Here is a 20,855-nt window from a genome sequence, read left to right on the forward strand (position 1 = left end):
CAAGACCTGAAGAACCGGGTTTATAGATGCTCGAGATGAATGAATTTTTTTTGCCAACGATATGAAACAGCTACCTTTGACCCAAACATTTAGTCCCAGGAATTGGCTGGGTCAACCCATGTCGGAGTTTGAAAATTTTTATCAATCAACCAGTGGCTCATATCTTGACCTCCGAACCAACTGCCATTGTCATTGTCATTTCCAGCTTCATAATCCTGCATTAACCATGTCTGTATTGCATACTCCCCCAACATCCCCTTCTAATTCTCAGACTTCCGGCAATGGGTTCCGACCCCTCACACTCACTCAGGCAGATATTGCAGCTACAATGTCAATGGCTGCATCTCGCATCCGAGTGTCCATCTCTCAATATCAGATGGAGGCTGCCCACACCCAGGAGCCTTCTGCTACTCGGATCACACACTTTAAAGCTGGGCTGCAATGGGAGATAGCTGTAAGAGGCTGATGACTGTGGTGGTCAATGCTGACATTTCCAACAGACTTTTGTGACTCCATCCTGCAGTACTCAGCTGCAAGGAACATCATTTCGGTTGTTCTGAGCCCGGTTGCTCATATTCTTCAGTTGATTCCCGAGCTCACCTGGAACATGGTTCCGGACCACATCTTTTCATCCCACCTATGCCAGTTTCAAGACATTGCAGATCTGGGGGATCCCTCCCGCATTGTATCCACCTATGGTACTCAATGGTGGACCGGATCAACTGCCATCCCGAACGAATTATGGCCATGGGATCAGGTATTCGCTAATTGTGTCTGTCACTACCAGCATTGGCTAGTAAGACTTGTACAGAATTTCCTTGAGTGATGACTAATCCTTTCTAGTCTGGCATTGAGGACGAACATCTTGTTGTTCCCGAGCAGGTGGATGAAAGCTCGCTTGCAATGCTGAAGGCACTGAGGTGGATGAGGGAACGCCTCCTGACAGTGATTGAGGATCAACAAGCTGGCATCCGTGAAAGATGGCAGAGATTCAGATGTACACCGCTGTCCTAACCAAATTGAACTCAAGGGGACCAGAGTAGTTCTAGTCCTTCAGTTCAGAATGTTGAAGTCTAAATTCTGTACATGATGAAATAAGTACTGAAAATTACATACTGACTTTCGAATATCTGACCTATTGCTATATGCTGAGTCCTGCATACCAAATATCGAGTATCGAGATCCAGATATCTTGAGTCCCAAATATTGAGTCCCAAACATAGAGTCCCGGATATCCAGTCCCGAAGCCCAAGATTCGAGACAAGACTTTGAACTCGAACATTGCTATGAGTTGTGAGTTTTGAGTCCCCACCGAGTCCCGACAATCAAGTCCCACAGCCCGACTATCGAGTCCCAACCATCGAGTCCCAACCATCGAGTCTTGAAACCCACATCCGCACTATCGAGTCCTGACTACCGAGTCTTGAAACCCGAGTCCTGACAATCAACTCCCGAAGCCCGAGATTTGAGTGCCGACCATCGAGTATCGAGTCCCTAATATCGAGACCCGAAACCCGAGATTCGACACAAAACAAATCAAAACTCAAAACAACACAACACTTTCTTGAATCACCGAGTACCAAAACCCGAGTACTGGGTACCGAGTCTTGAAACCCGAATCCGCACTATCGAGTCCCGACTACCAAGTCTTGAAACCCGAGTCCTGACAATCGACTCCCGAAGCCCAAGATGTGAGTGCCGACCATCGAGTATTGAGTCCCTATTATTGAGACCAGAAACCCGAAGCCTGAGATTCGACACTTGAAACAAATCAAAACAAAACTCAAAACATGACACTCATCAATTTTGGGAGTTGTTTTCTTGAATCACCGAGTACCGGGTACCGTGTACTGAAACCCAAAACCCAGTACTTGGTAGTCGGTGAAATCGAATATCGAGTCCCGACTATCAAGTACCGGGTACCGTGTACCGAAACCCGGTACTCAGTAGTCGGTGAAATGTGTACAACATCACTATGGAATATACTCGAATATCGAGTCCCAACTATCAAGACCCGAAACCCGAATGTTGAGTATGGAGTGCCTGATATCTAGTATCATGTATTTGAAGGTGGGTACTAACACGGGTAACTACCTTTCTACTTCTTCCAATCCAACCTTGCCCATCCACACGACGGAATCCCAGCATAAACATGAACAGCATCCCTCATATACCATGCCCAGGCAATCCGATCCCCTTCCACTGCATGAACCGTGTGTCTGACAATCCTTCCCGAAAACGCAATCATGCACCCCGGATCGTACCTTAACTCCAGCTGCAGGCTTGGCATACTCATCCGAGCATTAGAATAATTCCCCACACTAGTGAGAATATCGAAGCATTTGGAAATCGATGAGGGGTCTTGATCATTCGGGGTTTCCCGATTGCATATGATGGTGAGGCTGTTAAACACCGTTGCCCAGTACTGGAGAGTCTCTGACATCTTCGGCAGTTCCTTGCTTCGTGCCTTTTCTCCGAGGCTCGCAAAGGCTTGCAACCCTGCCCAGTACTGCTCAGGATGCATCACCCTGAGTGCCGCTGTGGCAATGGCTGCTGGCCTTGCAATGGCTTTGAGGATGTTCTCGGAGGATGGTCCCTTCAATGATGCAGATACCTCCAGATCGGACTGATTCTATGGGATTGGTGAGTTTGACTACCGAGATCGCCATCTCATCAGATCCTACCTCGTGCCCCTGGTGAAACCATGCCGGAGATAAATTAATGCATCCGGGAGTTAGGACATCATTTTCCGAGCTTGGTGTGAACCACTGTTGATTAGTCTGCCAAATCCCATTGAGCTTTATGCTTTGTTTGAGCATGGGAGCTAGCAAATCCGAGGCCGCCCAAATTTCATTCTGTATGTACCATTTGATGTTCAATATCCATCCAGTCACAATATATATAACACACCTGGGTGGCATTGGTCAAGGCGTCTGGGAGGTACCATGCGATGATGGCACCGGATGCATCAAGAATTGTCGCGGTGTAGAGACTCGATCCTGGGTAGCCTCACAATGGCACATATTGCAACATAGGTCGAGTCTACAGTATCATGCATGTAACACGACACTTGCGCGATAAACGCGACGTTCGCGCGACGCGCGCGACTTAGGCGACACTTCCGCGACATAGGCGACACTTGCGTGACTTGCGCGCGCTTTAGGCGAATTTTCCCGCGCCTAAGCGCTATAGGGCGCCTGACTTCCCACTGTGTTTTCCCATGTCCAACCAAGTTCCCAGGTATGCATTTCTCCATTTATCATTTATTTCAACATCGTACCATGTTTATTTTCACTTGGTACACATTTTTCATGACACATTTTTTTACTTTACACAACACACATTACCACGGACCACCATCATCATAGACAGTCACCATCTCCGAGTTTTTATTATGTTTTGAATAAATCATCGCAAGCCCTAGTAGCAGTTAGCTCTAGTGGCCATATCCGCATCAGTTGTCTTATCAGCATCTCAGTACACGTCTTAACATCTCACTATCGCTCGCATACCGCTTTCACCCAGTTCCGCTTTTCGACGCGCGACTTTCCCGCGCTTCGCGCGCCTATAGCGCCTTTGTTCCCGCGCTTTCGCCTTATCACGCGCTTTGCGCATTCCCCCTAGAGTTGACCAGTGGATATTTGCTTTCTCCGCTTCCCCTAAGGGACGAACATATCGCACTCATATTTTCCTCCCTTCAACAATTATATCAGCTGCACCCTCAGCTGAGTTGAAGATCCTTCAGCGGGTATGTCGATCAACTTTGTGCCCTCATGGCCAGGAGGACACCTCTCGAGCAACTTTTCCTCTCTCTCTTCATTACGCCCCATGTCCTTTGGGGAGATCAATTTGCTATATCTTGCAATATCGATCGGCATCTGAACTGTGATGAAGCAATTTGACTGATAAAATGAATTTTCTGAATCTGCAGGAAGACTCACTGGGATTTTTATATGCCTTTATGAGCCGATCAACCAATCGATCACAAGCCATCACCAGATCAGTGTCTAGGTTTGGAGAAGGTATAACTGGGTCTCCTCCTGTCTTCTCTGCATTGAATTTCTGTTCCGTATAATCACATGCCACATGAGTGACAGTCAGGGCCCAAGTGCGCAAGAGGGTTATTTCATCATCAGAAGTGGAAGAAACATCCATGATTGAATTGATCTTGTGAGATCAGAAGCTGAATCCTGAATGTCCGCACTTTGGTGTTAAAGGGGGTGGAGATTGAGAGGATCAGATAAGGGAGCCTTGGATGATCTGAGCTTTCAAAGATCTATTATCTCTTATCATCTATTGCTCAATGAAATACCACATGATTGGAAGTCTGTTGGATGTCAGATACTCATTTGTTGAGACCCGGGCCTTGGATCTCGGTACACTTCACTCGATTTCGATACCCGGGACACCATAGTTGGAACTTGTCTCGAATCTCGGGTCTCGGGCGTCGGGTCTCAGGTCTCAATGGTCAGAACTTGATATACGGGACTCGTTGATTGGGACTCGATACTCGATTGTCGGGATTCAATGGTCAGGCGTCGGGTTTCATGACTCGGTAGTCGGGACTCGATAGTCAAGACTCGATGGTCGATTTTCGGGATTTGATAGTTGGGGCTCAGATATTGGTACACTTCACTCGATTTTCGGTGGTCAGAACTTGGCATTTGGCATTTGGTAGGCTTGGATGATGTTGGCTTTCAAAGATCTATTATCATCCATTGCTCAATGAAATACCAGATGATCGGAAGTGTGCTGGACATCACATATTCGTTTGTCAAGACCCGGGTCTCGGAACTCGGTACACTTCGCTCGAGTTTCCACTTCACCCCTTTGCAAAGCTCCATGCCATACCACATCATTAGATGACTTTGAATAATTACCTCCTTTGATTTGGATGATATACAACTAGCTGAGCTCCATCATGTCTACAATTATCATTCTCCTGGGCCCACCCGTCTATCTTATATACCCCCACGTCGGCCTACCCATCTATGCAATATATGTCTCCCGTCGGCCCACCCATATATAATACATCTTTTACCGCTCCCTCGGCCCACCTGTCTACAAAATAATATTAATTCGTCGCCACCCGTCTAATATGATATATATCTGGGCCCACCTGTCTATGTGATAACAAGCACCCTTGATATACCCGGCTATTTGATACATATCTACCTTGGTACACCCATCTACATAATATCCAACTACCTCGGCCAATCCGTCTATTGAAAATTCATGTCCATCAGCCCACCCATCTACTTTACATATTCCCCACCTGGGCCCACCCGTCTCCATCGGGAATAATAACACTCCCGGCCCATCCGTCACAGTTGAGGATATATCTACCCTCGGCCCATGGTCCGCTGGCCCATATCATACGGGATATTATGCACGTCCGTCTACTCGTATAATACGGAAATATGTTACTGCAACATGTGTTGCTAGAACCTACTTCATTTCTTGATGCTGACATCCCTGAACACGTGGATCCCATGTTCGAGGTCAACAATATTAAGTGTGAATATAATCCCGGCAATGGGATGGCACCAGAAATACACACTTTCAATGATTTCAAGCGCCGTCCAACACCATTGACATCTTCTACACCACCTGACAAACACCCTTGGGCTCCATTCAGATTGCAGCTGGAGTTTGATATTGCTGAGCTTGCTCTGGAGGCCTGCCTAAATAATGAACTGACTGATTGTCTTAAGATAGCGGTCTTGTGAATTCGACGAACATCATGTGCATGTGACAAAGTGTGACGCTGTGTGGATATGTGTCGCAAAGGTCTGCCGAACAGTGCCGAACTCATGTCGAAGCATGCTAAGTAGAAATTGAAGAATATGGTACAATGAATACTACTTAAGTATAGGTAGATTAAGAGCAGCAAGAAGCTTAAGTACTTAAGTACTAAATGAGTTATAACATTAGTAGAAGATGTGTATCGCGTGAATTAACGTGTTGTTGGGAGTGTATGACAATCAAGCTCCTCCATAATGGATTGCGGGAGGACACAATGGTCGCAGTATTTTTATCACCCATGCGGCTTGTGTACCGAAACAATTGGGCAGCGCTCACCGTCGCATTGACTCCATTGGGACGGCATCAAGTGATTCAATAACATTCGGTTCAAATGAAGTTAGCTTTTAGTGCACAAAGTGTAGTATGGACTTAGAGCGCCTTCTTGCTCAATGTTCAAGGTCTTTTGTTTTTTCCTAAGTAGATGCTTTGTGAGCCCATGCTATTACTAGATTGTCTCTTGAACATTTCTGCGAGCACATCTTGTTGCCCATGTGTCTTCTAGGCAGAGGATGGCAATGGCTTCACGGCAAACTGCGTCGGAGTATCATGCATAGTACTGTGCCACTGACAGCCACTTTGAAATTGGAATTAAAAACTTTCCACTTCACTTCTGTTCATTTTGAATAAGGTGAAATGTTCACAATATTACTACTGAGGTAACTGACTATGTGATTGATGTAGAAAGGGCCTGACCAATAGTTATTACATTTTTTGTCTTTTGTCACTCTTTCATCACGTTTGGCATGTGACGTTCGTTGAATCCACAAGACTGCTATCTTATCAAGTTTTGTAACCAGTGCGCTTCCCGGCAGGAAAAATTCACGTTCCAGAACCACAAAGACATCCGCAACAGGTGGGATGCTGTCTCACATTGCATCACTGGGGTGGTTTTCTTTCGTTCTTCCTGACATTCAATGTCTGATAACTCCCGAGTTTAAGTTTACTCAGGACATAATTTCTGTACCATATGATGATTCAATTCAACAATTTGATTTATACTATCGGGATCTCTGGGAGTGGGTGGCCGATCTCCTTTGCGATCCTCGACTGTTCCCACATATGGTTTTTGATGCACAATGGTTCTCAAAGTTCGATGGCAAGACTTTCATACATTTTGTAGATGAACCTTTCACTGCCAACACCTTTTGGAATGTTCAAGTATGTATTAATATCATATGTGGCGATTTTGATCGCCTTCATTTTGTCTCATAGTCCCAGCTACTACCAGGCGGCAAGCCCTTAGCTTGCCTTTTGTATGCTGACAAAACTAAGTTGTCCTCAGTTTGATACCGCGTGAGGATATCCTGTCATGGCGTGTCTAGCAAATCTACCTACAGATATTCATAATGGACAAGGCATAGGTGGCGGCTATGTAGTTGGATGGCTTCCGATTGTATGACATGGCTATAGTATTAATATATTGACCATTCGGACTGATACTCTGGCACAGGTGAAGGAAGACAGAGACCACGCCGGCAAGCCAAGCTGGGTCAACTTCAAGAATGTCATTTGGCATGAGTCATTCTTAAAGATCCTCTCTCCACTAGCATCAAAATCTCACACAGGACAATGGTTTGAGTGCCTTGATAGCGTTCAATGCTAGTTCTTTCCTTTCATCCTAATTTTATCGGCTGATTATGAGGAACAGTGAGTAATGTCACACTTCCATATTAATCTAAATTGCTAACGGATAATGTACTTAACAATATAAGATGCGTTATGTCGCTGATCTGAGGCATCAAATGCCTTTGGCCATGTCCAGTCTGTCTTGTTCCCCATGACAAACTATTGAACACATTGAAGTGTTATCCTTGTCGAATGTCTGCTCAGTCACAGGAAGTCTTAAAGGCTGCACGGGCCAAGGAAACTGCTGAGGAGAAGGAGGAGAAACTAAAAGAGTACGGCCTTCATGATATCATAGTAAGATTTCCTCTTGTAAATACATTTTTGATTAAAGAAAGCTACAGAATGCCTTTGTGACCATGATGTATACTGACGTACACAATGTGTTGTCATGGGATCGACTCCACTTCAATGGCAGTGTGACAATCATATTGGCACTAGGCATGTATACCTGCATAAGCCTTCAATAGGTGGACCAAAGTTATCCCTCATATTATTCACTACTCCCCTATCAGCAGTCTTCACTTGTCTCAGCCATAACCCTTGTCCGACGCTATTCCGCACTTTCCCGCACTATGCGCGCACATTCCCGCAGCGCTATTCATGCTCCCGCGACTTATCCGACGCTATTCCCGCACTTATAGCGCTATCAGAACTACCAGCAATGTGTCTATGTATAGGAGCATTAGTGCATGTCCGCTCTATCTAGCGCTTGTTCCCGCACTTAGCGCTTATCCAGCGCGCTGTTCTCACGCTCTAGGGTCCACCTGAAACATCGGAATCCATTCATTGTCCATCCTGCCTCATTGGTATGTAATTTGCCTTGCCTTGAGTTTGTAACAAGTGCTACAGTCTTATTACATGTATATCCTATCCCTTCTGAGTCCGAGATGGTATAGTTTACTAGTATAAGAAGCCTATGGTGATTACTTTGACATTACTTCCCTTCGACTGTATTTCCTTCCCCTTAGGTTTTACTTAAAAGTAGTCACCTTTAGCTGCGCTCTATAGCCCCTATTGGTTTCCCTATACCTGATCACTTTACCTTGACTTTCCCTTACCCTTGCAATCAATACCTTTGACCTCACTTGTTATCCACTACACTCCTTAGACTCCCTACCTGCATCTCCGCTATAGCGACACATTTCCCCTTCGCTACCGACGCATTAGTGACCTGATAGCGACCATCTACCAACCCACACTTCCGCTTTTCTCATGCCATAGCGCTCTATACTTGCGACATACTTTCCTGCGCACTAGCGCAGTATCTTGCGACGCAATTTCCCACGCTCTAGCGCACTTTTGGGTCTTTCTATCTTAAGTTGTCCTTTGTAGCTTTTCCCTTGGGTCGAACATTCTTGCTTTATTGTTTGCAAGTATAGCAGCATAGGCAGAGCTTAGACATATACTGGCTTAGTACCTTTACAAGTGCCTAGTCAGGTTGTGTTTTTCACACCGGTTTCAAGGACATCGTGGCTTCCCAGCCAAATAGCTTATTACAATGCCTAAGGTAGATTACCACGCATTACAACAGCAATTGCCATCACAATTGCAACCAAAATTACAATGTGATTACAATCGCAACTCTATTATTGGAAGCGCTTTCAATGCACGCTTGGTCTTTGAACATTAAAATGCCTCAAAAGGCATTGAAACCCAAATTAGGAATTTGCAACATTGGCAGAAAGTCCATTGTGAGTTTGTAGAGTGTCAGAAACATGGGTTTCGAAACATAGCCCACCATTGATGCCTTGTCATCAATAAAACCTGTTACAGAGACAAAGGATCTTACCATCCAAAAAGATAGTATATCTGTACCTGTGGGGCCAAGGACACCCATACTATAAGTATTGAACTCATCTTCGACCAATTGAGGGCCACCCTGGTGATGTGGCAGTATATTTATCTCAGGAAGTCTGTCGATCATCAAGCCTAATGTTACAGGACGTGGCTGATCAATTGACTGATTGGACAGTGTGGAGACATTTGTCACTCTCTTGTTCTGCATCTGTGGGACATATCAGCCCACATTTTGCTGTTGTTACCATTGAGAAGACATATGTAGATTAATAGGCATTCAACACTCATCTTTGGTACGTGATTTGGATAATATAACATTCTTTTTACTTCCAATAATGTTTATGTTAGCGTCAACGTCGGTTATGGCTGCTTGATTGACAAGCAGCTGCAATCGGCCTTGAAATGCGCACAGACCTGGGAGACTGGATTAGGTGCCGGCTTAAATGCGGTGTTGAAGACCAAGGCTCAGCAGTGAAGAGTATACTTCGTGAATGTGGGGTGACAATTGAAGAGCTTCATAGAGAATGGGTATCACAGCAACAGTCTCAGTTGTCGATCCACGCTCATATGTCATCGCAATCAAACTCTCGATGCTCCAGAGGCTCCCAGACTATTGCTGACCTTGCTACATAGATGCTCCCGCACGTCTCAAAAGAGAGTTAGACACCGTTCTGGCTCTTCAGGCTGACCTTGATTCATCTGACCAGGGCCTTCAAACCACGAGAGAGATGATTTCAAAGAGCCATGTTTCTGAAGACACCCTTGATGCCATTGATAGCCTTGAACAGACCCACTAACACCTCATGGGGAAAGTGGAGGTTCTATATGCATCACTCAATGTCCACGACCGATTCCCAGAGCTTGAAGGCATCAACCTTGAATTTGTTCGAACACTTCTACTAGCGCGAGACCTCAAGATTAATATTCAAAAGCATGCTATTGGGAGTTTTTTTGAATGGGATAAATTGGATTGCACAGTAGGTGGATCACAAAAGGTGTTATGTAGGTATGTGCTAGGTACACATCAGTATCTGTGCTGAAGATGTCCAGGTACAAAATTGCACCAGCAGACTCGCAAGGCCATCTCGAAATGACAGCCAGCATTGATGTCTGCATTGTGGAAATTTAATGCATATTGCGAGCGTCTTGCAGAACTATACGAACCAAACTGTGGAATCCCACTTCCGACACCTCTTCCGACTAAATTAAATGAATTACGCAACGACCAAAGGTTAATGGAAGATATTTGGATCACCCCATCGAGTGGAGAGGTCCCTCATTTGCTAGATGATCAGAATGTCCGAGATGGGATGCACGCGATGTTAAAGCGCGATAGATGCATTGAGGAACATCAGCGTCTTGAGTTAGAAGTGGATAACCTTTGTAGATGGTTTGGTGATGAGCTGGCTGCCATAGAACTTGCACTGCAGTCACCTGAGAGTATGTGCCCTCTTGACCATTGACATACGTGCTGACCTCCATGCAGATGAAAGAATTATCATCTTGTTGCACCAGCGGCGAGAGCACCTGAGACATCTTCAAAGTTGTTGGTCCAACCCACTCGTTTCCTCACTGCAGTTTGAGTCCCGAGCAAGAGACGCTGAATCTCTGGCAAAGAGATTCTCAGGCACTTCTGGAGAAGCCGCACTTTGTTGGATTCCTATGGTCTCATGCACTGCACCTCCTGAAGATGAGGATGAAGATCCAGAGATCCCAATCCTGGCACACGATGATGCTGCTTTAAGGCCCGAAGATCTTGCGCTTGTGGACATCATCACTGTAGAAGACAGTGACGAGGATGAAGACTCTGCCTCACAGACTGAGTGTCGAGCAGGGATCTCTTGGCTCCTTCCAGAGGCAAGTTTTTTTTTTTACATTGATGACCGGTGATTGATATCTGTGCATTATTAGGAACTCCGGATTGATGATATTAGTCGAATACAAATGATGACGTGGTGTGGTGGTATTATTGTTCTGGGAACACTCACAACCAGAATTTGCGCTGCCCGTCATGGGTTTCTGCATCAAGTTTTTGAACCGAGAGATATCCAGATACTCGCATCACATACGGCACTCCTCAATGACACCTGCATTAACAGCTACGCTGCGCTTCTTTACTCAGAAATTCAAGAGATGTACCCAACTGTAGAGCAACACGCAGTTCTGTCTACACACTACCTCCCACTCATCCAGTCCAGTGCATCTGACAATGCTCTTTGGCGGAATGCATCCTGGACTCGCTATTGGGCCAAAGATGTGTGGGTATTACCAATTCATCGACCCTCCAGAGTTGGCCATTGGGTACTTTGCATAGTGCATCTCCAGCACAAGGTGCTTCACCTTTTTGATAGCTTTGCAGAGCAGCAGCCGTGGAAGAATGATGTCGAAGTGAGTGTCATTCCATGTATCATTCATCTTAATGTTTAATATCTTTAGGATGTCATGGAACTTGTTGTCCGCCTCTACAATGTTGCTCGGCAGCACGGAGAGGTATTCAGCGTCGGTTTAGACTTTAATGGATGGGTTGCTCGCCCTTTGATAGTAAGTGCACTCTACATCAAACATATGTCCCCAGCTCATCGATTTCAGATGACAGCAGTTCAAATGAATGGTTTCGACTGTGGGGTATGGGTGCTCACGATGATCACAGCAACATTACGTGGATGCCATCTCACAGGCCTGCAGGAAAATGAGATCTCAACATTTCGTCACTACCTATGGACACTTGTGATAGCAATTCCTGTATTCTGATTATGTAGCTGAAGAATCCATTGCGAATCACCAAGCTCGAGTCTTCGCAAAGAGATCTGTGCTTGACAGTAGTATATTGCATCCTCAATGTCCCGCTAACAAGGATAGAAACACCCATGTGTAAATCTCCTGGTGCACCAATTAATCCATAAATCTCCCTCACACACCAGCAGTCTAGGATGTCAGAATTAGAACTCCCAGTAAATCTCCCTCACACACCAACCAGTGTGTAAATCTCCCTTGCATACCCACTATGGCCCGAACCTCGATTATACAACTCACCTGAAGAGAAGGTGAAAGCTGCTCGCAAGTATAGACAGGCCTATAAAAATCAGTATATCATCATAATGACTAGCCACTACAACTCTACTCATAAAATTAATCTCTAGAAATACAAAAACTATAGACCAAAAACTATTCGCAGTCATCGACCACTCATCTCGCGAGTTTGCAGAAGGTCTATGTTGCATGTTGATTGAGTGTGAGGAGTCTGAAGTGTGGAATGCACTCATAGATATCCTTGCGGCGCTTGATATAATTGAGGACTTAGAACAGGAGGCTCGCAAGGTTGGAACTGCAGTACTCACACACATGCGAGAGGTCAGGATCTCATTACAAGATATCATCGCGTGGGTCAGGATTGATATGGATGCATTGGAGGAGGCATATGAAAAGGGGGAGATATATTACCAGTACACTGACAGTATCTCCATGTGATTTGTTACCTGTGCACTATTAGACCCCGTAATATGCATGTAAAAATAAAATGAGTTGCCTGGATGAGCCGTATACAGTACCTGGATGAGTTGCAGACCGTGCCTTTTCTGATAAGAATCCATGCGGGTCGAACATTTAGTGTTGTCTGAGAGTTTGAACTCGACTCTACACCAACAAACCAAAAAAAATCAGTTCTGTCGCTCACCTCTAATAATTAACATTGTCGTAAGTTGATGTTGCTCATTCGGTGATTCCATGTGACATGACATATATTCTTAGATGCCAAGGTGGCAGCCAACCCAAGACCAGCATGCATGGCTCATGCCACACTTGACGAAATACCAACGGCTGCCATTTAGCCAAGTAAACTTAGTAAGGTGTTCTTGGTACAGCTCTATAACGACTGGTTGCAAGATTGGCCCTAGCGAGATGCACTATGGCCAGATTTGGCAGGGCAAGCACTGGCACTCACCGAACACCAACAGTGCGAGTTAGATTCAGCTGAAGAAGCCCTTGAAGAAGTAAGTGCTACCTCTTTATTCACTGGTAACAGCCTGGTAATTTCAGAACAGTGCAGACATTGAAGGGATGGATGACCTGGGCTTGGCTGAATCCAAAACACGCTCGTAAAATGTATGGACGTTCGGGCTGTTGTGGGACTGATGATGGGAGTTGTGTGATATATCCCCCCTTCCCGAGTATATAGAACTGCAGGGGTAATTCCTGCAAGGAGATAGGACAACACAATCCAATAAACTTTGTGGTGACTTCTAGAGTACAAAGTGGTACAGAACAAGAAAGACTTCACTTCCCTGGGACCCAACAAACCTCACATCTACTTCATCCTCATTGATAGCGCCAACCGTAGTCACAGTCCCAAAAGCTGGCTGAGCAGCCCGTCAACTTCTTCCTCCTCAGTGTCATCCGCAGTTGCTGAAAGCTGAGTGAGGCAGGTGATCTGTGGAATGAGTGCGCTAGTTTCTGCTCTACTGACAGGCGAAGAGGAGTGCCACTGTGTCGCTTTCAACCTCCAGGAGGGAGGGGGCAAGGGGCAACTCCACAAAAACTTGGTGTTTCCGATGACATGAAGGCACAGGAGACACAACAGGAGAATCCTCAGGTGATAGTACTCGTAGTTTCTGCTGACAAAGCCGATGAAAAGGGACGGGTGGAGACAGGACAAGAGATGGCTCTGAGGGAGGCTCTGGAGATGTCTCAGCCCTCATGAGACGAGGAATCCACCGTCGAAGCCGACGAGAAGGTGCCAGTGGAGACAAGACAAGAGATGGCTCTGGAGGAAGCCGGCGAGAAGGTGCGGGTGGAGACAAGACAAGAGATGGCTCTGAAGATGTCTCAACCATCATGAGACGAGCAAGCCCCCTTCCTATCAATCTGACCATTGAGGAACGCACTGACGGCCATGCAGGTCTGGCGAATCATATTCAGGCGCCTCTCCGAAGATGATCGGTTCGCGGGAGATCTGGATTTTCCGTCGGGAGTTATTGTTAGTGATGTGTTGAATGGTAATGGAATTGGTTCTCAGTGCGTCAGCAAGTAGGTCCTGCTCATGGAGTGTGAGATTGTGGATACCCTTGCTCCTGGCAAGCATTGGGCGTTTCTTGCCGGGCATAAGCACATTCTTGGGGTAGTGGTGGAGGGTGCAGCCACGGCGGGCTAGAATGGTGGGTAATGTCTTCCACGGAAATGTCCCCCCACAACCTTCGAGCATGCCTGTAAAATTGTCAGTAATTCGACAGATCAATCATCATTAAGACTTACCAAGAAGTGCATTCAGCCCCCCAATAATGCAAGGGATGCCATTGAGCTGCTTCCAATGCTCAGAATCTGTAACTTCCCGCCTCTCAAGCCACTCTGCCAACAGTGTTTCTTCTGATATCCCGTGTTGTAAAGCGATGCGACTGAGAACTGAATCAAGTCTGGCAAAATCCATGGCGCGATCCATGTGACCAATTTCGTGAGGAGGAGGAGGAGCAGCACAGTTTGAGAAGTGGCCAGTGCGAGTGAAGGTGAAAATGTGAGGAGAACAGCATCGATGGCAGAAGCGCTCTCTCGATCAAGCGAAGAAGTTAGTGCCAACTCCATTTATGAGCATCGATGTTGTGGTAAGGCAGGATTTGGCAGATCAGTAAATTCCCACGCAGAATTCTCGGCCAATCTTCACAACGACTTCAAGTCATTTAATACTGCACTGGAGGATCATCGGTCATCAATCATCAATCCTCACCTACACAAGATTAGACCTCTCAGTAAGTCCAACAACATTCAAATTTTCAGTATGCTGAACAACCAAGACTGAACAACCAAGACTGAACAACCTGGCAGGACAGACAAGTGCCCAAGCTGAGCCTGCTGGCTTGGTGCGCATAGACCTGGAGTGTTTCATTTGCTCCCCCACCAACCTGCGTGATTTCTCGGGGTTGCTGGTCAACTTCCTATTACTTCCTAACTTCTGTTTTCAATTAGTGAGTTTGAAGGGCAATTATGCCTATATATAATACACGGGTCCCTCGAATGCCATATGTGAGCAGATCCATTATTTTCTGGTTGATCACATTCCTGACTTCTGTTTCGAAACAGCGGATCTCTTGATTTGATTCCTGCTCAACAACATGATAGTGGAGTCTTTCGCCCTTTGCACTCTGCTCTTCGTGCAACCCTCCCTGTGTTTTGCTCTTCGTGCAACCTCTCCTGCGTTTATATCCTATCAGCCAAAAAATCTTCATCCGACCTCCTGATTCCGTGATTTTTTTTTGCACCATGCATGCGCAGTCCTCACCAACACTCCAGAACAAAAATCAAAAACAGTTGCTCTCTGCACATTTTCTCGTGAGTTTTTTTTTTGGGACCATGCATGTGCAGTCCTCACCAGCACTCCAGAAGACATCACCTCAACCTCCCAATCTTGCTTTCTTGTTACACATTTTTGTTTGCATGACATTTTGCAGGTCAGACATTTCTATACTTTGTTGTAGGACTATACTCACTCATCCTCGTAGCCATGACTCAGAAAAAAATCAACTATCCCCCGCCTGACTATGCAAGCTCATCCCCTTTCCCCGGGTCCCCCACCGAAGGAGACTACCTGCAAGAACAAGTGGGTGGCGGTAAACGCTATGTGGATCCCGTCGTGGATCCAACTCCAACCCGTCTCCGGACACGTATCAAACCTACAGCTCACAACATGGGGCTTGTCAAGGAGGTGTTGATGCGTCATCAAGCCATGCCTGCCGATGATCAGCCAACTGGAGGTGACTCTGGACCAGGAGGCAGCGCCCTCGTTAGCCAGCCCATCAGTGAGGAAGTTGTGCACCCTCCGAAACTTTCTGTACCTGTTGCTGCTACCATACCTCCTAACATCTGCAGTAGTCCGGCGCTCGAGCCTGCGCCAGCACATCAGGCTGTACCTCTTCAGGATTTATTCTATGATTCTGGTGTCGCCCCTCCCAAGGTCCCTCCAAAGCCAAATTTATTCACTAAGCCTGCTCGTGTTGAATATGAGACATACGACTTAGTGGCAACTTCGCCAGCTTTCATAACATCATTAACGACATTCCGGGTCCCTCTACACTACCCGCAACCACTGGCTTTCATGACATCGTCAATGACATGCTACCCACCACCACCGGACCCTCTGTAATACCCTCTGTCCCTGAGACACATATCATACCTCCGACCCCCACTTTTCAGATTGATCCGGCGTTGGGAGGCTGGGATCTTGATGATGTTCTGATGGATGACAGTGAGGGTACCGTCCCTGCTGTGAAAGGATGGAGGCAAGACGCAATGAATGACATCCTCCACAAGGGCTTTGTCAATATGGAACGGCTCGTGGATGAGCTCAGTCATCAAACTTCCATTCCCACTCATCAAGTCATCTCATTGTGGAACAAGAGCCATGCTCGCACCATCAACAGTGTCAACCACTGGAATGCATATAGCAGCTACTTCAAAGATAATCTCAAGCAGGAGCTTGACAGACTCAGTGACAAGGCTCCTGACATACCAGGAACCCCAAGTAAGTGTGTGTGTCTCTCGCTATGTTGTTTGTTAATTTTGTCTAGGTGCTACTGTACGCCGGAACTGCTATGAGTTATTTAAAGCAGCGTATCCTGACATGTGGCAGACTATTCTAGAGTACCATGGCCAGTCCGTAATTCTCAGTGGTGTCCCTCAAACCATTGCCATGTGCGCACAAGAATTTCAAAAGTTTTGTAAGAAGATCATCGCTGTGGTACGCAACCTTCAACTGGCGGTGTCATATTACTAAATACATGTAGATGGATGGAGGAGCTGCACGGTTCGGATTCGAGGCAGCTTTGGTTACATGCGGCAAAGTTGTAAATCAAGATGGTGGTCTCGGCCAAACTCATACAACTCCGGGAGCTGCAGGTGTAAGTTCACTTTTTTGGTTTGCATTTGACCTCAACGTCATATACTCACACTCTCACAGTTTTGGCTCTCGCGTTGTAAGGCTGACGATGATATGATCATCGGGCATCTCAAGGCGCAGGTATAGTAAGTCGCCCATATCCTTCAGGGATCTTGCTAGTGACTGAGCTGCCCATATCTAGTAATTTGACGTCACTTGCCATTGTTGAGGAAGCCTTCCCAGGAAACAACAGCGTTACCCAGCCAGACGTGCACAACGAGCGTGACGCATCAATCGCTCTATCTGACACCATCAATATATCCAAGGATGGAACAAAGTGGATCAAGGCAGAGATCTGTCACCAACTCAGTACGTGTTAGTATATCCTCCTGCTTTTATTTGCATTGATGAGGAGGGACAGTGAGCCTGGGTGGCAAATTCCTATCATCAAAGAAGTTCCCATGGAATACCCTCCCAGCGGAGCTCACATGTCAGGGGATGATGATAATGGGCTACCCTGAGGGCGTGTTACTTCCTGGGGAATACCATGCTTCAAGGAGTAAAGGCATTGCCAATCTCACTCTGAAGGAGGTCGGTGAGGTCATCGCAGCATTAAAGGCAGGCACCATGTGCTTGAAGAAGGTTTCGGAGGATCAGCAAGGTAGATCTTCAACTTATTTTATTGCTGCATTCTGATATCTAAGCACATTTACCTACAGCTATGATTCTCACTTCTGAGCTCCCAGTGGTGGAGGGCGCACGTCCCCCAGCGGATTCTCTCCATACATCAGGACGTCGTCTTTTTGCCAATGGACAGTCTGATTGCAAGGGACTTGCTCGCAAGAAGCCTAGTAAGGCCATCACCAAGATTGGTAGGCCTCCCCCCTCTCGTGAATTCAAGGTCGTGCAGCTCCCAAAGGAACAGAAGGAGGTCGTGAAGAAGAAGGAAGTTATCTCACTTATGTCTAGCAATGCTCAATCTGGTTCGGAGGATGGCACCACTAAAGCGAGTCCGACTATGAGGAGAAGGCTACGTCCAAGAAGTGGAAGGCAAAGTCAGAGGGTAGCTCGCAAGGGGCCAAAAAGAGGGCTTCGTCTCCTGAGGCGTCTGCACCTAAGGTACATAAAGGCAAGGCACCCATGAGAGCCAAGGGGCAAAACGAGAAGGTAGGGAAGCCAAGGACCATCGAGTCCTCAGACGATGAAGTGCCTGGTGACGCTGCTAAACACCTGCACGATGGCCCACCTGAACTCAAAGGTATCAAAGGTATTGTGCTGATTCATTATCCTCTCACTGGTGGATTGACCATATATTTAGAGCACCCAAAGCCCCGTCCAGTCAAGCCTGCAGTCAAGCCCCTTGTAGCATGCAAGCAGGCCAACTCTACCAATGAGAACACTGTTTCAGGCCACACTGAGCTCGCTGCCAATGCTGCTGCAGACCATGCTGAGCTCGCCGACAGGCTCCCTCCACAGTCTGAGGCACCACTGTCACCCTCACCAATGCGTCGCCAGCCTTCCCGCATGCTTACGGACCAAGTTGTCCCTGCCGCAACTGCTCCAAGTGACGATGTTGCTCCCACTCCAGCCTTACCCAATGACGAGCGACATGGAGAAGCTGATCATGCGCTGGTTCAGCAAGGAGATTTGGCCACTGAGCCCTCCCGTGATGCTGATCTGGGACCGGACGTTGTTCAAGCTGGTGGTCGCATGTATGGCCCCCGCGCCAGGGATCGCGTATGGAGCCACGTTACCAGTCAACGTGGAACGATCCTCCCTATGGGGAAAATCATCCTCAGGGTCCTGGCCGTGGGTTCCCTCGCTATCCACCATCTGATTACGAGCGCGGTTATGATGATCAACACATGCAGCATGGGCCTCCGCCCCCCCATCTCCCCCAGCCTCCTCATGTGCCACAGCCTCCTCGCGGGTCTCAACCTCCTCACAGGTCTCAGCCCCCTCAGCAGTATGATGAAAACCACCATCACGGCGGTGGATATTATGATGGTCGCTACCGTGAAGATTATTGGCACCCTTCCAGCAACCCATATTATCATGAAAGGGGAGGGTATCACTACCCGCACGGGCCTGATTATTCTGATGATCAGATGGACCTTTGAAATCCTCCATTTGGCTGCATTCGTTGGACTGTCTTGTACACTGCATCATTATGTATCTTGATATTGAGCCTCATATCTGACTTGCCTTGCTGTTGATGTCTGTTTTTTGACTGTGTTGTATTTACCATACTCGTCAATGCATGGCCTGCATGGCCTTCTGTCTGTTTCAAGCCTCGTTGGTGATACACGAAAGAAAACAAACAAACAAACAAACAAACAATTGAATTGTGCTACGGAAGTATGAAAAACATATGGACTCTGACATATCGTCTGTCATCACCTCGCAGACATCATGCCAACATATGGAGATCAGGTGCAGAGTCATGCGCCTTATCGGGCGGATCAAGGACACTGTCATCATCCATGGTGTCACATATGGTATCTCCGAGCTTGAAACTCATCTGCAGACTTTTGAAGGCGTCACACACTCCTTCCTCGCTGCTGCTCCCTACCGTGTTTCTGGCCATAAAACTGAAGGGTTCGTCATTTTCTACTCGTCATCTTTCGACCTCGATGAAGCAGACGCGCCCATGAAGCTCTTTGCCACGAATCGTGGAGAGGCGTACTTTGGCCTGCCTGAAATCCCCGCCATACAAATTTTGAAGCACCCCGATGTCTCGAGCCTGGCCAGCTATGTCGACTCCTTGCTTTTCAAAGACAGTAATGCTGAGGAATACGACCCCGCTGTTCCCCTCCAAGTCACCGGAGACAAGACGCCTGTCTTCTTCGTGCACCCCGGAGTTGGAGAGGTTCTTGTTTTCCTCAATCTCGCCAAGTACTTCCAGAATGAGCGCCCCTTCTACGGACTCCGTGCTCGTGGCTTCGAGCGTGGTCAGCCCTTCTTCACGTCCATGGACGAGATGGTTTCCTCTTATACTGCAAGTATCAGGAGGATCCAGCCGGCGGGACCATATGCCATCGCTGGCTACTGCTACGGTGGTTGATGGCCTTCGAGGTGGTTAAACGCCTGGAGGCCATGGGTGAAGAAGTCAGGTTTCTCGGTCTTGTCAACGTCCCTCCTTATATCGCCCAACACATGCACAACATCGAACTCATCTGCAAGCTTAACGTGTCGTTCTTCCTCGGTCTTTTGTCGAAGCAGGATTCTGAAAGTATGGGGCCTACTTTTCAACCGCTCACGCAGAAGGAGAGGCTTGAGATCGTATGGAAGATGTCGCCTCCTGAACGTCTCGCCGAGCTCCAGTTGACACCTGAAATTCTCGAACACTGGGTAGAAGTCTCTGTGTCTCTCATGCGCTGTGGAAAGGGATACAGCCCGTCGGGTGCAGCTCGTAAGTCATTTCCCGACTTCAATACTGCTACATTGCCATGTCTCTGTTCAGCGGCTATCGATGTTTTCTATGCCGTCCCGCCTCGCGGCCCGGATGACAAGGTTAACCGGCTCAATGAGCTCAAGCCATGGACTGGTTTCAGCCGCAGTGACGCAACATTTACTGACGTGCCCGGGGAGCACAACACGCTCGTGGACATTGATCACGCCTCGCAGTTCCAGAAGCTCTTCCGCAGTCGCCTTGAGGCTCGTGGAGTGTAAACTTTGTTGCGCTTTTTGGCGACATGGCTACTAAACATATGTAGAAACATTGTTAATACCCGTACCACCACTGCCGCCTTTTTCCAAATGGTTATTG

The 20,855-nt window shown here is 47.1% G+C and overlaps 6 protein-coding genes across 6 annotated transcripts; 4 read left to right on the forward strand and 2 right to left on the reverse strand.

Moving 5' to 3' along the window:
* Window positions 1-156: 156 nt before the first annotated feature.
* Window positions 157-1,083, forward strand: DFJ58DRAFT_822309 (uncharacterized protein). The gene is made up of 4 exons (XM_041392059.1): window positions 157-454; window positions 524-796; window positions 844-945; window positions 981-1,083. The coding sequence occupies exons 1-4, from the start codon at window positions 227-229 to the stop codon at window positions 1,041-1,043; spliced, it is 666 nt and encodes a 221-aa protein (XP_041236006.1). The 5' UTR covers window positions 157-226; the 3' UTR covers window positions 1,044-1,083.
* A 1,015-nt stretch (window positions 1,084-2,098) lies between these two features.
* DFJ58DRAFT_670902 (uncharacterized protein) lies at window positions 2,099-3,878 on the reverse strand (the record flags this gene model as incomplete). Its single annotated transcript, XM_041382905.1, has 3 exons — window positions 2,099-2,632; window positions 2,685-2,855; window positions 3,720-3,878. 3 exons carry the CDS (start codon window positions 3,876-3,878, stop codon window positions 2,099-2,101), a joined length of 864 nt encoding a protein of 287 aa, XP_041236007.1.
* Window positions 3,879-5,540: 1,662 nt separating this feature from the next.
* Window positions 5,541-7,017, forward strand: DFJ58DRAFT_670896 (uncharacterized protein; the record flags this gene model as incomplete). The annotated part of the gene is made up of 3 exons (XM_041382904.1): window positions 5,541-5,706; window positions 6,574-6,689; window positions 6,745-7,017. 3 exons carry the CDS (start codon window positions 5,541-5,543, stop codon window positions 7,015-7,017), a joined length of 555 nt encoding a protein of 184 aa, XP_041236008.1.
* Window positions 7,018-13,564: 6,547 nt separating this feature from the next.
* DFJ58DRAFT_847833 (uncharacterized protein) lies at window positions 13,565-14,647 on the reverse strand (the record flags this gene model as incomplete). The annotated part of the gene is made up of 4 exons (XM_041393527.1): window positions 13,565-13,629; window positions 13,691-14,080; window positions 14,113-14,427; window positions 14,476-14,647. 4 exons carry the CDS (start codon window positions 14,645-14,647, stop codon window positions 13,565-13,567), a joined length of 942 nt encoding a protein of 313 aa, XP_041236009.1.
* A 1,787-nt stretch (window positions 14,648-16,434) lies between these two features.
* On the forward strand, window positions 16,435-16,852 carry DFJ58DRAFT_641619 (uncharacterized protein; the record flags this gene model as incomplete). Its single annotated transcript, XM_041381357.1, has 2 exons — window positions 16,435-16,732; window positions 16,779-16,852. Coding segments are annotated over 2 exons (372 nt in total), but the record flags the coding sequence as incomplete, so codon positions are not given.
* A 3,269-nt stretch (window positions 16,853-20,121) lies between these two features.
* DFJ58DRAFT_224240 (uncharacterized protein) lies at window positions 20,122-20,845 on the forward strand. The gene is made up of 2 exons (XM_041379331.1): window positions 20,122-20,498; window positions 20,550-20,845. Exons 1-2 carry the CDS (start codon window positions 20,150-20,152, stop codon window positions 20,756-20,758), a joined length of 558 nt encoding a protein of 185 aa, XP_041236011.1. The 5' UTR covers window positions 20,122-20,149; the 3' UTR covers window positions 20,759-20,845.
* Window positions 20,846-20,855: the final 10 nt, after the last annotated feature.

Source organism: Suillus subalutaceus, assembly GCF_016647625.1.
Source record: "Suillus subalutaceus strain FC151 chromosome Unknown DFJ58scaffold_249, whole genome shotgun sequence".
NCBI lineage: Eukaryota > Fungi > Basidiomycota > Agaricomycetes > Boletales > Suillaceae > Suillus > Suillus subalutaceus.